The sequence below is a fragment of the Pelodiscus sinensis genome, chromosome 3 (assembly GCF_052426305.1).
Source record: "Pelodiscus sinensis isolate ZL-2025 chromosome 3, ASM5242630v1, whole genome shotgun sequence".
In the NCBI taxonomy this organism is placed as follows: Eukaryota; Metazoa; Chordata; order Testudines; family Trionychidae; genus Pelodiscus; species Pelodiscus sinensis.
In genome coordinates this window covers 94,559,733-94,576,705 of record NC_143054.1, presented here as the reverse complement: position 1 = coordinate 94,576,705, position 16,973 = coordinate 94,559,733, and the positions used below count along the sequence as shown (strand labels likewise).

At 40.2% G+C, this 16,973-nt stretch overlaps 2 protein-coding genes across 15 annotated transcripts in view; one reads left to right on the top strand and one right to left on the bottom strand.

Moving 5' to 3' along the window:
* The window catches only part of SAMD3 (sterile alpha motif domain containing 3), a 122,640-nt gene extending 106,980 nt beyond the window's left edge, over positions 1 to 15,660 (top strand). For all 7 annotated transcript variants that reach the window (XM_006118591.5, XM_075924149.2, XM_075924147.2 and 4 more), the window contains 4 exons: positions 6,706 to 6,915; positions 7,281 to 7,452; positions 10,429 to 10,511; positions 12,286 to 15,660. In XM_006118591.5, coding sequence (XP_006118653.3) covers positions 6,706 to 6,915; positions 7,281 to 7,452; positions 10,429 to 10,511; positions 12,286 to 12,573 — 753 coding nt within the window. In that variant the 3' untranslated portion in view covers positions 12,574 to 15,660. The remainder of the gene's footprint in view (positions 1 to 6,705; positions 6,916 to 7,280; positions 7,453 to 10,428; positions 10,512 to 12,285) is intronic.
* A 74-nt stretch (positions 15,661 to 15,734) lies between these two features.
* Positions 15,735 to 16,973, bottom strand: part of L3MBTL3 (L3MBTL histone methyl-lysine binding protein 3) — a 159,604-nt gene continuing 158,365 nt past the window's right edge. For all 8 annotated transcript variants that reach the window (XM_075924145.2, XM_006118582.4, XM_006118587.4 and 5 more), the window contains one exon: positions 15,735 to 16,467. In XM_075924145.2, coding sequence (XP_075780260.1) covers positions 16,324 to 16,467 — 144 coding nt within the window. In that variant the 3' untranslated portion in view covers positions 15,735 to 16,323. The remainder of the gene's footprint in view (positions 16,468 to 16,973) is intronic.

Here is a 16,973-nt window from a genome sequence, read left to right as displayed (position 1 = left end):
TGACAGTCACCTTTGTGTTGAAACAGCTTTTTGTTTATTGTTACAATCATCTTTTGAGAAACTAAAAGGGAAAGGGGAAAAGAAGTCTGGGGGTACGTCTAGACTACCGGGTTTTGTCGACAGAAGTTTTGTCGACAGTATCTGTCGACAAAACTTCTGTCGACAAAGAGCGTCCAGACACATTGAGTTCTGTCGACAAAGCAAGCTGCTTTGTCGACAGAACCCTGTAGTCTAGACGCAACCCTACAGGCAATAACACCTTCTGTCGACAGAACTCTGTCGACAGAAGGTGTTATGCCTCGTAAAATTTTGACAAAACTGCTGAGTTCTGTCAACGTTATGTTGACAAAACTGCTGAGTTCTGTCGACGTTATGTCGACAAAACTCAGCGGTAGTGTAGATGCTGGTATAGTTTTGTCGACAAAAGTCCACTTTTGTCGACAAAACTCAGTAGTCTAGACACACCCTAAGTATAGCTCTTTGAAGAAAAGATCTTAAATATTCAAGCATGTAGATGAGACTGAGTGCTGATTAATAGCTCATAGACAGCTTTTCATTTGTAAGAATGTATTTAGCAAATAAGCCTTTAAGAAAAAATGAGCTGATCAAATACACAAGTTCTGTAATAAGGAAGTTATGTATGGAATATTCCCTTAGAAGCACGGAGTTAAACACTATTTTTAATAAAGGAAAAAAAAGTGATGTTAGAAATTATTCATATAGCCTTGAACCAATGCCAGATTTCCTCATTCTATCAAAAATCTCAAATTTGGTATAAATAAAATTGCTTTAAAATACTTAATAAGCATAAATTAAACATCTATTTTTTCCTTTTTACTCTCGGCCAGTTTGGCTATGAAAGTAACTATTCATCCACAATCACACTATAGTTATGATTCTATTCTAATGATTCTATCAGTCTATTCTTTTCTAATAACTATCAGTCATAAAACTAATATAGCAGTAAAGTTTCAAGGGTCTGCTCTTCTGATGACATATATGTTGCTCCCAATTAAATAACAATTGGAATTACAGGCATGTGGTGATGGTAGGATAGATCATTTCATTATCGACTAATAATCTATAGTGCTCTCGAGTTAAACCCACAGAAGGAAGGAAATTTAATGCTTTGGCAAACCAATGCATTTTACTGCCAGAGCATAGGGTAGAAGGATTCTCACAGCCATGTGAGTCAAGGGCCTAAGTAGGAGTCTAAAGCTTGTTATGAATTAGGTATTTCCTTGCAGTAGCTAGGGAAAGAGCTACTGATATTACCTACGTAACTCTCTCATCAAAATGCACATACCTGAAAAGGTTTGCTAAAACACCAAAGGTATTACTAATCTGGAGGCTGCCATTTTAATAATGACAGCAGGAAATGCAGTTGCTTGATGCCGATTGTTGCGAGAATCACAGGTCCGATGATGCATACCCAAGGGGTGGGGGGGAAGGACAGAACCAGGTGGACCGCTTTAGCAAATAAAAGATATTTATTTATGACAGTGATGAATTTATAGTATTTATTCTAAGATTTTTAATAGACCATGTTAATAATGAATTTACAGTATTTATTATATTTATTCTACGATTTCTAGTTACACGTGTCAGAAATATGGGAAGGGCAAGGGGAATAGTTTCTATTCTAAAAATATCCAGCTACACCAATTAAATAACAGTGATAATTACAAACTCTATGTACTACCCAAAACAACTACAACACTAAGCTTATACAACAAAGAAAATCAAATCATACATACCAACTTACACAGCACACGGAACATTTCAAAGATATCGATTCGGTTGCGAAGGCCTTGGTTACGTCCGAGAGTTGGGGGAGGCGGCTGGTCGGTTGATCAGGCCGGCAGCGCTTTGGAATATACGGGAAGGCACATGCACGGTGGTACGTGTGTTGCGAAGACCTCCTCGAGTGAGCTGTGCGATGGGTATTTATCCCCAAATCTGCACATCGCTTTCCCACGCTTGCATATTAACATATATGGCCCAATGGTCACCAAGTGGGGGTCTGTGTCCCAGGGGTTGGGCCGAAACTGTGCAGATTTCATGCGACCAGGTAAGCCCTGCAGTTCTCATACCAAGGTGACGGGTGGGAGAGTCTGAGGCTATTTTACCCTCTTCGCACCTTCCCTTTTTCTAAAGGCAATGGTATGCAGGAAGGGTGCGGCCGGTTTCTCCCAAGGAGTACTGCAGCCCACTATAGCAAAAGCAGCCTGGCCAAACTTTTTTACTGGGGGGGCAGTTTTTTCTCTAACACCGATCAGGACAGGAAGACCAGGGTAGCAGCTCCCTCAAGACACAAGAGCGTTCTGCAGCTCTTTCCGAGTAAGTTAGGGCTTTGGGATGGTGTGTATAGCTAAATAATTTCTTACGTAAGCTAAAAAGAGAGAGTTCCTTAAAAAGAGCAATAAAACATTTCTATGCAGTTTTTTCTCTAATGCTTCTCACCCCTGAGTGGAAAGAATTTTGTTATATGCACCAGTGTGGAGGTGGTGTGTGACATATCGTCATATTGGTACACATAAGAAAATACATGTGGTGGGAAAGAGGCCAAGGGATTCTGAATGAGGGAGGAGGTTCAGGGCTGGGGCATAAGATTGGGATACAGGAGTATGAGGGCTCTAGCTGGGGATACGGTTTCTAGGGTGGGGCTGGTGTTGAGGGGTTCAGAGCTGGGACAGGGTTGGGGTGTAAGGGCTCTGGCTGGTGGTGCAGTCTCTGAGGTGGACCTAAAGATAAGGAGTTTGGGTGCAGGAGGCGACTTCCAAGCTTGGGGAGGGACTGGAAGTTGGGGTGCAGGAGGGGATACAGGCTCTGGGCCAGAAGTGCAGGTGTGGGCTTTGAGGCACAGGAGAGTGTTCAGCGTTGGGTAGGGCTCAAGATGGGGCAGAGGTTGGGGCTTGGCCATGCGTGGGTGGCTCCCTGTTGGGGACAGCAAGGAGGTGCTCCCCCTGCCAGCTGGAAGGAGCCCCTCCCGACTCATCCCAGCAGTTTCAGGGCTTGGGGAGAGTGATCTCTCCCTGCTGCAGCCTTGAGCCTTTGCGCAGGATGTAGGCTATGTCTAGACTGCAACGCTTATCCGGGATACTGGAGGTATCCTGGAAAAGCACTGCTGCATCCAAGGAATGTGTCCGCTTTGCTGAAAATTTTTTTGGAAAAGTGGATGTGTTTTTTCACCATCGCTATAAACCTCGTTTTACGAGGAAGAAGGGATGTCTTGAAAGAGCAGGTTTGTCCGAAATTTGGCACCGTGTAGATGGGCCAAATTTCGGAAAAGCCTCTTCTGAAAGAAAAGTGGAAAAAGATATGCAAGTTGCGGTTCGCAATTTGTGTATCTTTTTCCGACTTTTCTTTGTAGTGTAGATGTAGCCTCAGTGGGAAGAAGTGCAGCCATGCAGCTTTGTGGGAACTTGGCTCCTATGCCCCCATCAGTCTGACACTGCAGCTGCTTCTTGTTTATTTCACTCATGTGTATGTTAGAGATATGAACGAGTAACCAGGAGGAGGGACCCTGATTAATCGGTTAACTGGTTAAACCTAAGGTTTAACCAGTTAACTGATTAACCTGGATTTTACATCCCTAATTTATATAGATCATGTAGAGCATCGTGAAAGAAAAACATTTTCTTTAGGGATGAGGATTTCATGTTTTTATTTAGGTAAGCAATCTCCCTAAGTTCAGTAGTCTGAATGTTATTTTGTCCACTGTCACAGTTGCCAGTGGATCAGGTGTTTCAGCAATTACTTTTTATGTCATTGCAGTGTTCCTGGAAATGTGTGATGCCGAGTTCAGTTTGGCTAATAGAGTCAGTACCTAAAATGTGACTTATGTATGCATAGCCATCTGTGTAGCAGGATCTCTGGGGTTTGGCTGTGCTTGCCTTGATAGTTGTGAGTGAAGACGAAAATGGAGGGAAGGTCACACCCTAGTCCTAGTGCTTTTTTCCAAGCTTATCTATGGCCATCTCGTGCCACACTGACTCTGTTCTGTGTCTTATGTAGTGAGGCTGAAAGACTTATTGGCAAGGTGGGGGTGGGAACCCTAACTCTCTGGGGCCTCAGGCAGAAGGGCTAAGGATAGCTTCTCCCAGACAGCCTCAGCACCACCCAGCGTGCGCTGCGGGGCTCTGGTGGTGATTAATGGGCTCAGGGCTCCAGTTGCCACTGCTATCAGAATGTGAGGGCTTTGTCTGCAGGTATGGATTTTAGGCTGCAAAGACTCTTGATTAGGGCTGGGGATTAGGGGCTCGGGGTGCAGTTGGTGGCTCCAAATTTGGGGAGGGGCGCTGAGATGTATATTGGTGTTCTGGAATGGACACAGGCTCTGGGCCTGGGGATGAGGCCTTTGGGGTGCAAGATGGTGCTCAGGGTTGGGGAGTGGGTTCAGAGTGGGACAGAAGGTTGAGGCTTGGGTGAGGTGGGGCCCCCATCCTCTGGCTGTGGCAGCTTAGTGCTGGAGTCGGCAGGGAGAGGTACCTCTCACCATCCCTGGCAGCCTCAGGGTTTGGGGGGGGAGAGATTTGTTCTTGCTCCAGCCCTGAGTCCCTGCATGGGGCTTAATGGGAAGCCACGTAGCTTAGAGGGCCCTTAGTCATTGAGAGTATTTACTTCTCCAGAAATGAGCGATTGCCGCACAGTCTAGGTGGCTGAAAAATTCACATCAAAGGCAACAGTGTCATTTGGAGTGGGAGATGTCAGTCATGTATCCTCACTTCTTTTTAATTGGCGTTATAATACTGTCCTTTAATATCATGTAAAGGAAGCCTAGGATACATACCGTGAAAGTGAATGCATACATGTGTGCAGTGGGGAGGCTGTGCTTTTGTTAATCACTGTCCTTTGTGCCGTGGTCATGCTGAGGGGTAGGTGCTAAGTGCTTAATACACCAACGTGTGTGTATATGGCTGACAATCACTCCCTTCAACTGGACTGTAATTTTGTGATTATAAACAGATTACAGGGAAAAATGCTCTGAAGTATTTCAAACATGCGTTACCATTCTGAAGTGCTAAAATAGAGTTCCAACAGCAGCGTGCTTATTTGACATAACTTCAGTTGTCGCATTGCTTGAAAACTTTTGGATACTAACGATGATAAAGCTGGTTTTGTCATTGTCTGCAGCAGCCAAACTGTAATTCCATAAACTGCAGCTGGATCACAAACTTTGAGCTTTATTTTCAATTCTCTTGCACCTCCTTTCATGTCTTCTTCCCTGTCCATCATCTTCTTACCCGTTTCCCAGTGCCGACCCCTCTTGTGGTAGAGGGGCTTCAAAAGGGAACCTGCTTCCTCTGACATGAGCTGTTTGTTCTTTGTAGCTGTAATATTACAAAACATGGAAGCAGAGTTGAGCCCTTGATAACTGCCATTGCATTCAACCTTGCTACCAGTTGATGAGGAAGTAAGATGGGACTGAAGAAAGGGGAAGGAGAGGATTATGGCAATTAAAACCCCAGTATGTTGTGTGCAAACCAAATATCTCAGAATTCAGAGAGCCACTAATAAAATAACATATGGTATTTTAAATCCACATTATGCCTCAGTTTCTGGCTACTGCAGCATTTAAGCTTATATTAATAACTGCAGTGCCATATTTTTGGAGAGAAGTATTGATAAAGTAGAACCTGATTAAGCTATTAATTTTTGTTTTGAGGGCTTTTTCCTTGAATACATTTCACATTAAGATGATAGGATTACAAAGGTTTTTTGCCTGGAATATAGACTATAAGCATTTTGGGGTCTATTAGGATGACTATTGCTATAGGAATTGAAGTGGTTGTTGGCAGATAATGTATATAGTTCGAATCTCTGATCAACTCTTGAGGGTGGAAGGCAGCGAGTGAAAGTTTATATGAGTATTGGCCAGCTCTGAAAGCCTTGTCTACACTAGTATTTCCAGGGGGAAATTCCCATTGCTAGTGCTAATAGTTGGATTGATAGTATAAACTGGCCCCTGATGGTTTTCTAATTACATCTCTTAGATGACATTCTGGTGATGATGCGTGAGCCCTGTCTAAATCTCTTTCCGTCACTGTGTTCGCATCAGTGGGAGACCTAGTGGAAAATGCTAGTGTAAATGCAGTTTGAGGGGTAGTTTGACCAGTGGCTCTTTTATAAACATCCCAGGCTCATTTCAACAGACAGATTCACTGGTTTCCTTCAGTAGAAGCTAAAATGGTTCCAAGCTGCTGCATTTATTGTTTCTGATGGCAACTGCTCCTACTAATTATAGGCTTTATAAGTCAGTAGAGACTTCCTGATAATTTTTAGGAAAACTGTTATGTCTGCAACTGCAGAATAAACAACTTTTCTAAAACACCAACAAGTAAATTATATAAATTGTGGTTGCCATTAAACTAGAAATGAAAGGAGAACCATGATCCTAAAGTTATAAATTTGCCACCAAATTTAAGTTTTTTATTGCTTTTTTTACCGTGTCTATGTGATTTCAGAAGGCTCATGGAGGGAGTAATTTTAGCTCAAGAAATTAGTCTGGATTTTCAAAATCCAGGTGGTTTGCAGAGGTAATAATTATCAAATTTCTGTTTGTAAACTCAATACATTTAATCTAGAGACTGAAAGACAATAAACCATGCCATTTTTACATGACAAATCATGTAGGTCCTACAACAGGTAAAAATATTTGTGGGCAGAGTAATTTCTCACCTTCTGTCATTGTATTGCTGACAGGAAGAGATTGTTTATCTTGAAGGACATGACACTGAGATGGATGAACATATTAATTGGTTTAAGCAAGAATATATGAAAACAGAGAGGAACTGGGAAGAAATTGATAAAAGAATGAACATGACATTAGAAATGCGAAGAAAGATGATCAGTAACAAGACACCTTTAAAAGAGATTCTCCGAGTGTTTCCCTTCTTAAGATGTCCTTATGAGGTAATACTGTGTGTGTCTTTAATAACAGTATTGCACGTTATGATCTAGATACGGGCAAGATGGCACATTTGGGACTGCTTAGTACATGTGTTTAGTAAAGCATCCATTAATACTCAGTTTTGCCACTAACCTACTAGTAAATGCATATTCCTGCCTTGGCACCACTTCAAAATATTCACTAATGAGTACTTTACACATGCCAGGAACTATACTATCACGTGGTATTTTAGATACATTTAACGAAACATTGAATATTCCTCCTCAGAAAGAAATTATTGCTAGTTTATTAGCCATCTTTAGTGTATGCACCCCACAGTTAATTCATTTATTTAAAATACTGAAATAAAATTTTCCTTTTCCTTCAGCTTTTTAGGGAATTCCAGCTTCTTACACAAATGGATGTTTATAAGAAAACAGTTGAAATTTTGGAGGTTTATTCAGAAAACGTATTGACTTTGTACTCCTTGAGAAATAATCCAATTATTGTTATGCTGCGAGAAAATCTGAAACAGCACACAGAGGAAGACATTCTGAAATGTCAGTATAAACTGTCTATGTATTGTTTGTCTGTGATTTGTAGTACATAATTGTCCGGTCTTCTGTTGTTAGACTATCTTCTATTTATCTGTAGAAAACCCACTGTTTCAAACATCTGGAACCAGTTAAAAGTACATGTGGTAAAGAGGAATTACTAAAGAGAATATAAACCTTTTAATGAGGAGAGGGATTATTTATTTTAAATGAGATTTTATTTCTGGGTCTAATAGGAAAAGAAAAAATTAACAATGGGTAAAGGAAGAAATTCTATAAAATAGCTATTGCTAACGTGCAGGAAATGAAATATTTCAGATATAGATTTGTGCTTCTGTATCCTAGGGAATTGGATAATAACCTTAGCATACCATTGGCAAACTAGTAAACGTGGACAATTCTAGAGGCTCCACCTGGAAACCAAATGTGAGAACCTATTGTCTAAAAACGAAATAAATGATCTTGGAAATTACTTTTCTTGAGGTTAAAGTCTGTTCATAGTGAAATATGGAAGGAAGAGTTACTTACTAATAACTAGTTCCAGTATATTGCCTCTGCAGATCCACATGCTTGTACGCAATTGTCATTCTTGAGGACAGATTAGTAAGATTGGCACATTTCAGATTGGAAAAAGAGATGATTCCAGGGGATATGACAGAGGTCTATAAAATTATAGTGGGTGTGGAGAAAGTAAACAAATAAGTAGGTGTTAACCAACTCCTTCTCATAACACAAAAACTAGGTGTCACCCAATAGGCAGCAGGTGTAAAACGAAACGAAGTATTTATTCACATAAAGTAGAGTCAACCTGTGGAACTCTTTGCCAGAGCAGGTTGGGAAGGCCAAAACACTAACAGGGTTCAAAAAAGAATTAGATATATAGTCATGGAATATAGGTCCATCCATAACTATTAGCCAGGATGGGCAGGCCTGGTGTGTGGCCCTAGCCTCTGTTTGCCAGAAGCTGGGAATGAGTGACAGGGAATGGATCGCTTGACAGTTACCTGTTCTGTTCACTCCCAGGAGTCTGGGCTAGAAGAACCTTGGGTTTGACTCATTGTGGCTGTTCTTATGAGCCTTTTGAAAAGCCATAATCTTTGCAGCCATGTGAGAGTGTGCTTGTTCACCCAGAAGTGTTTGTATCTGTTGGTGTAAAAGAGAGCAAGGTCGTGATTGCACTCAGTTCCTTTCCACTGCTTCCCAAAACCTCCATGTAGAACACTGACGAGTATGAGGAGAATGGAAAGTGTGGTTCTGCAGAGGCAAACACTCCACTCATTCTTGGAAGTACCCTTCATTTCTTCCAAAACTGCAGCTCCCTTCTTACAGATGAAACAGCAACTCAAACGTGGAAGCAATGAAGGTCAAATTAAGGGTAATGTTCTGTGGTTGTGCAATACTCCTCAGTAGTAGCTTTGTAAAATCTTGCCTTTTAAAACTAAGCAATTGTGCTTGTATGACTGGTTGTTTCTTGTGATTTTCCAGTTTGAGTGCTCACTGTAGTAGGTCAAACCAAACCAATCACCCTGCAAAACCCCCAGGCGGAAGACATGTTTGAATGCACAGCCTAATTCATGAAAAGCCTTTTGATGGAGATAAGCTTATGGCAGGGATGGTAAACCTGTGGCCCGCAGCTTGCTTTGATCTGGCTTCCTCCCCTCCTCCCCCACAGCAGTGAGAGCCAGCACTGGTTCTCCAGCCATGCAGTCTCCCAGCCTCAACCCGTTCCTTCCCCCCACACCCATTCTGCGTGCTACCACCTGCTCAGACTTTGCAGCCTTGTGGAGCACCACAATGTCTACTAGCCCTGGGCAAGTAAATCCAGCCCTGGATGGGTAGACCTGACCCTTTCTCCTTCCTTGTGAGGCTGGAGCACGAGGGGAGTGCGGTGACTGATTGAGATACAGAAAAGAGAGACACAGTCACAGGCCACAGCTGTGAGAGGGGTTTTTTTGTGCTTCCGTAAGGCAATACAACACATAGGGGAATTCTCTTCAAAAGAAAACTGTCATCTCCAAAACTGGGAGAGTAATCAAGTGTTTGTAGACCAGGCCTAACAACTTAAGGGAGGAATTTTGAGTGGAGATGAAGAGCCACTTTCCCTTTTGTTTACAAAAAAAAATCCTTAAGTAGCATATATCTTAATGCCACACTTTCAGAAAATGCCAACAATTTGTGGTGAGAGAACTGAGCAGGAAAATATTATTTAGAATAGCTAAAATAGAGAATACAAAATATTTTTAAAATGCACTGAAAGGAACAACCCCGCCTTAGCAGTAAGATGGCCTAGATTATTTTAAGGAGGGCTCTTCCTTCATTGACTTCCAGAAAGCATTTGAACTTCAACTATAATCTTAATTTGATCAAAAAGCAGCAACCTGGCATTCTTACTGGATGACATTTAAGATTCTTCCCAAGGTCACTGTCTGGAACTTAAGTATCAGAAAACTGTAGAAACCGGCACATTTGTGACACTGGGAAAAGCAAAACAAACAAAAAGGGAAACTGGCCTTTTAAGTGCTGGGCAGCTCCTCAGACAAGCTTGTGGCACTTACTTGGGGGTGGGGCAAACGGCAGCTAGGAGCAAACATTTAGGCTCTGCCCGCAGCTCCTGGTACTGCCAGCAGGCCAGGCCCCCTGGCTTCCACCTCCACCTTACCAGGCTGCATCCTGTCCCCGTCGCTCCCCTAGCACACCATATCCCTTCCCCCCCCAAGATCACCAGAATTTTTAGGTTACCGGCATGATAACACAGGTTTTACTGTACTTTGGCTTTATGTTGGCTACTTCAGACGGTGAAGTTTACTGTTCAAGGTATGCTGGAATAGTAATCAATAAAAGTAAGTGACATGGTATCAACTACCAATCTTATAATTCACCATTCTTACTTCATACATATCCATCTGCACTTCAAGGATGCTGATAATTAAATATTCAAAATATTTTTATTTTTAATTTAGCACAACTCTTTGCTTTTGACAGATATGAAAATGACTGCCACATGTTTACTTCTGCCAGATGTCTTTGGAGATGATTCCAGTCTGTTTGCTGCTGTGAATGAGGAGGTACAGAAATACAGCCACAGAGGCTAGTTGCACTTGCAAACAAAATTCTGCTCCATTCTCAGCCACATGTATTAAATTTATAATGTCCTTGTTTTAGAAGTACATGGGCCGTTCATTGTTGTCAGATATCTAAGGAAAGGCTACTGACTCCTGAAACAAGTCACTGAGGGTACGGCTACACTTGCTCCCTAGTTTGAACTAGGGATACAAATATAGGCGACTGAAATTGCTAATGAAGCGGGAATTTAAATATCCCACACATCATTAGCATGATCTGTGAAGCGTTACTCCTCAAAAAATGAGGATTAATGTTAGTTCGAATCGAACCAAGGGGTTTGGTTCAAACGTATCCTGGCACGCACTTTCACTTTCAAAACAACTGTTGAGCAGAGTAACGCGCCGGTGAGATCATGCTAATGAAGCCCAGGATCTTTAAATCCCCGCTTCATTAGCAATTTCGGTCGCCTACATTTGCATCCCTAGTCTCAACTAGGGAGCAAGTGTAGACGTAGCTCCAAGGCTTTGTCTACACTGCAGGGTTTTTGCGCAAGAAGCTTTTTGCGGAAGAGATCTTCCACAAAAACTTCGTGTACAAAAGTGCATCCAGCCTCAAAAGCGATGTGCTTTTGTGCAAGAGAACGGCCACACTGTATGGATGCTCTTGCGCAAGAAAGCTCTGATTGCCATTAAAAGAATGGCCCTTTTTGTGCAAGAAACCCCCTGCACAACAGCCACACATGCCTTTTTGCACAAGAGCTGTAGTGCAAAAAGGAGTTATTCCTAGTGGGGAGAGGAGTAACTCTAGTGGCAAAAGCTCTCTGTCCTGTTGATATACTGTTTTGGGGGTGTTTTTTTGTACAAAAACGTGCTTGAGGTGTAGACACTCCGCCGTTTTTGCACAAAAACCTTGTAGAGTAGACATAGCCTTAGGGTGCGTCTAGACTGGCAAGATTTTACGCAAAAACTTGCCAGCTGTCTACACTGGCCGCTTGAATTTGCACAAGAGCACTGATGTTCTAATGTAAGAATTCAGTGCTTCTTGCGCAAATACTTTGATGCTCCTGCTCAGGGATAAGCCCTCTTGCGCAAGAGGGCCAGTGTAGACAGGCACCTTAATTTTTTGCGCAAGAAAGCCTGATGGCTAAAATGGTCATTGGAGCTTTCTTGCGCAAAAGTGCGTCTATTCTGGGCACGGATGCTTTTGCGCAAAAGCATCCGTGCCAGTCTAGACGCTCTTTTGCGGAAATACTTTTAACGGAAAAACTTTTCTGTTAAAAGTATTTCCGCAAAATCATGCCAGTCTAGACACAGCCTTTGGAGTATATCTACATGGCAGGCAGTTATTTTGAAATAAAGTCGAAATACTGTCAAGCTGGAGGACTTCTTACTCTGACACCTGTAACTTTCATTGTATGAGGAGAAAGGGAAGTCGGAGGCAGAGGGCTCTATTTCGAAATAAGCTATGCAATTGACGTAGCTCAATTTGCGTAGCGTATTTCTAGTTAAGCACTACTGCACCCGTAAGCCCAGATCCTTAAAATGTTTAGGCATTTAACTCCCACTGATTCCAATGGGAGTTAAGTTCTTGTTGGATCTGGCTCTCAGCCTCAGTGTTTGTCTGTTAACAGTGGCATTTATGCCATTCTAAGCTCTCAAATAACTGTTTTATCAACTAAGTTCACAGCATTGTTTCAAGCACTATTAATGCTCTTGACCTTTATCCAAGTTACACTACAGCTCACCCAAGTGACATTTGACTTTTTTTTTTTTCCAGGTTAAAGTGTTAACACCGGTCTTGGAAGTAAAAAATCCGTTCAGTGTTAATACATGTGAGTTTGCTTTGTATGTAGAAAAAGAGAAACTGGCCCAGTTGGATGATTGTACTATGGCTCTAGCTGCTCTGTTGGCTGCATTTCACGTGTTTGGTATCCAGTGTCCAAGAAGGATCCACAACACATTTAACTTTCTAGAATCACTGATTTTGGAGATGAAAAGTCCACAATCCCTCCCAAAGAAAGTAAAGAGAGAATCGGAAGAACTTGCATGTCTGAACATTCAGTGACATCAGAAACACTAGTCTCAGGGGGAATGTCTTTTGGAGCAGTTGACTCTTTGTGAGAAGAAATCCTTTGTTGTGAAGATAAAAGTTGGTGTAATTCTTTCCAGTGGAATTGTATTAATATTTATAACTCAACTATGGTTTTTTATTGTACTGGCTTTTCTAGTTTTTAAAACATGAGCATTTTCATTATTTTCAATGGAAATTCTAGAGCAACTTTAGTCTTACTTAATTTTATAAATTAGATGCACTTGTGGAAGAGTTTGTTTTTTCCAAAAGAGCTTTTTATTCCTCTTGGAACAAGTTTTGGCTAAGTCAAAGGTAAGAAACATACTTTGATTTAATTTAGTAAACATTTTGCTGCCTCTGCTGTTATCCCAGAATTGGGAAGTATAGATCAACTATTACAAAAATTACAGTTAAACCGTTCAGATGTTAATACATTTTAAGAACTTCCAACTCCCTTCATTAGCTGCTAAAACCAACCAAACATACATCAGTAGCAGTTTTAAGAACAAACCAAACTCCAATCACTTTTTTGGCTGTACATCCACGATGGGCCCAGATGGAAAGCGCTTCTACCATCTTTTGACACCCTTTACAGTTCAAGCTGGAAAATTACACAAACAATGCACTAGTGGTTACGTTTACTCACTTGGAGAAAAACGTTAGACCTGATGGAATTCATGTTGTTCCTTTAAAAAGAAGCAACAAAATTATGTTCTTTTCGAACCACTTTTTCATTCATGAGCCATTTGCAACACTTAAAGGTGGCAAAAATTCACATTCATTTTGGTCTGGGCAGATTCTGACCATGTCTTTTACCCACCACTCTTTGTGGAACAACATGGCTGTGTCTAGACTGCATCCCTTTTCCGTAAAAGGGATGCAAATTAGACATATCGCAATTGCAAATGAAGCGGGGATTTAAATCCCCCCCGCTTCATTAGCATAGAAATGGCTGCCGCTTTTTTCCCGTTCGGAGTTTTGCCGGAAAAAAGCACCAGTCTATAGATGCGGATCTTTCGGAAAATAAAGCCTTTTCCAAAAGATCCCTTATTTTAAGAGGGATAAGGTATCTTTCAGAAAAGGCTTTATTTTCCGAAAGATCTGCGTCTAGACTGGTGCTTCTTTCCAGCAAAACTTGGAACCAGAAAAAAGCGGCAGCCATTTTTATGCTAATGAAGCAGGGGGGATTTAAATCCCCACTTCATTTGCAATTGCGATATGTCTAATTTGCATCCCTTTTACGGAAAAGGGATGCAGTCTAGACACAGCCATGGCTATCATGAGACTCTAACCTGTGACAGTAAGACTGTGCCATCTCACCTGCAGAGAGAAACATTTTTATATTGACATAGAAATCTGGAAAACATACTGTAAAATTTTGAATTTTTTTTTAAAAAACAAAACAATTAGAAAAAGTTTGGGTTCTGATGCTCTGAGATTTAATTCACAGTTAATGCAGTAGCAACTCAGAATTAAGCTGGCATTTTGTTAACAAGAGGAGTTACTCAAATTGTTAAGTAAAAGTCTGCTTTAGCATACTTTTAAAACACAGCATTTAACTACTTTCTCTTTTTCTGAAATGCCTTTTCATTGAAATTTTAAAATGATCAAACACAGAAATGACAAAAATAAGATTCCCCAATCCTCCCAAAATATTTGTTAAAAGATAACCCCTAAAAAACTTTTTTTAAAAGCAAAAACATTAAAGGTTTGAGAGAAAATGCAAATCCAACAAGCTAAAAACATTTCAAATTTTCAAAACAAACTTCAAAAACAATTTATCCTATCCCAAAATGCCGGTTTCTACTTATTTATTAACACTTTAGTTGCCAAACACTGTTTTAAACAATGTTAAACAAGATTCAGAATTTAGTACAGAGTCTGCTTAATACCATTGCACAAACACCATTAAAAGCCTTTTAACCTTTTATTAAAGATAAAGAAAAGGAGAAAAAAACCCATTTGTTATGTATTGAATAAGGCTTTGATTTTAGCATTCACACTGTCATATAGAACAGTTCAGTTGTGAGTATTAAGTAAATGAACATAAGCTTCTCCAATTCAAATTTTATTTTGTATTGTTGATACAAGAAGACTGAAGTTCAAGAGTACAAATTTTGAACAAAATGTAAAAATATTATTTATGCAATGCTATGGAAGGAGACTAATAGAGCAGTGCAACTTACTTCAGACTGACACTGTTTTGCTTGGAATTGTGGCAGGTACCAGTAACTTAACTGGTCTGCAAGTGGCACAAGGAGCTCTTGTAAAACTTTAAGGACTTCCACCCCCCAAAAAGAGAAATTAGGAAAAATGACAGGAAGATTTTCCCAGACTTGTATGTGATAGAAATGTTCTGTTTGTTTTGAATGAAAAAGCTGAACATTTCCCCCCATCCAAGACTGGGAATAAGAGATTGCATGGGGATAACTGTGCTGACAAGTCAGCCCTCTTCCTGTGAAGAAAATTCTCACCAGGAATGTTCCAGGTCAGTTCTTAATGTATAGGTAGGTAGGCCTTCTCTACCTTAAAGTGCATCTGTTCTATATTGTGAATTATATACTGAGTGCAACACCTTACCTGCCAAATGCTTGTAACAATCCTTCAAGGAAGAATAGTCTCTTTCCAAAATGCCTGCTGTAGGACACCTTAGTCCTGCTAATGAACTGGTGAAATCCATAGTGAGGACCACACTCCTTTTGAATATCTCCTTTCTTCCTCACTATAATTCCCCTTACCTGCAAAGCTTTTTCTTGAATCATGGTGACTTTCAAGAAGCTTATGAGCATGAAACCTATATGGAGGTCCCAGTCTCAGTATTTCACTCTTTTCCATTATTGCAATAGATCAGCTTGTACAGATTTAGAAAATGGCTCTCCTTTTTGTTTATATTCTTACTTCAATATACACATGTTCCTTCATGTGCTGTAACATAGTGGACTCCCTAGGGGAGTGCCATGGTGCAGCATGACCAAAGAAGTTCTGTGGAAGTTAAGCTTTATTTTTCAGTTGCAGCCATCTCTATATTGGTCTTTTGGTAAGTTACACTAAAGATGCTGGTGGGGGAAAAAAAAAAGAAAACCTCACCCAACTTTTTTGTATTGTGCCAACGTAAAAACATTCAGTTATCAAAAAAAGCTAATTTCAACCCCAAATGTTTTCTTTTGTTACTAGCAAGTTGACAATTTAATAAATTGTAAAGTTATACAGTGTAGCAAAATGTTATTTATGTAGCATAAATCCTTGCATTTTAAACTATGGTACAAAATTAAAATTAACCTTAACAGTCTCAACTGGCTACTTGTAGCCTAATTTTTGGCTAAACAATTTTGTTTTGATAATATATAGCAGGCTATTGAAAAAGAAAATGGATATGTGAAATATAACTCATGAATTCTTAGATCATATTTAACATTTTCCTAGTTTTAATATAGGATAAATAATTAGTGAAGGTTTTCTTGATGCCTGGATAAAGTTAGAAATAATAACAGTTCAGGAAAGAATTAGTGCCATAAGTATGGCAAATAAGACTAGCTGATGCAGTTTTTATACAGTATCTTGTTAAAAGCTCTCACACATTCCAGAAGGTGTACTGGCTCTCAGAGTATAAATAGTCCACCAGTGCTGGCTTATTTTTCTTCATTTCTTAGAGTTCTTACTTGACAATTCTAGCAAGTCTTTGTGCTTTGAATAAAACATGAGTTCCAGTGGAGAAAACTGGCTTCTAAACAATTTCCATTAAACTCAAAGTTCATTGTGAGAGTTTTTCTCTGCAGCTTTGAACATCAGAATGGAATTGAAGATTTTTAAGGCCGGTCCCAGTTTAATGCTCATTATCTTGACTATGTCTGCTTGGGTCATTAATAGAAATGCTTCTCCATCAATTTGCTTTAAAACAAAACACACCAAGAAAACTAAGTGTTAGGCTATGGTAGTTTAAATATATAAAGATAATATATATATAAACTGAAATCCCCAGTAAGCCAATTAAAATTTCAGAAATGGACGCGTGAATTCAAGATCCAGGGGATTTCTGGTTCAAAATCCCTATATGTAAATCTGAGTTTGTTTTGGTTTAGATCCAAAGCTATTTCCTGTTTCTATTTGAAAAATATTCTGTCCTCTGAATCTGGATTTCAGCCTAGCCACATATTTGCATCTACCTCCCAGCTATTCATTGCTTTCAGCCTCCAGAGAAAGGTTCCCTGATTTAACTCCCACCCCCCCACAAATAATCTAAGACCCCTTTTCTAGCAGCTCTTTTCTTCTCCATTTCAGCAGATCTGATTCCAGGGAGCAAAAGGTGAGAGATAAACAAGGATACATTTTTTTTAACAGAATTAAATAATGGATACTTTTCTCCAAATATTGTAACTTTACAATGGTGAATGTTA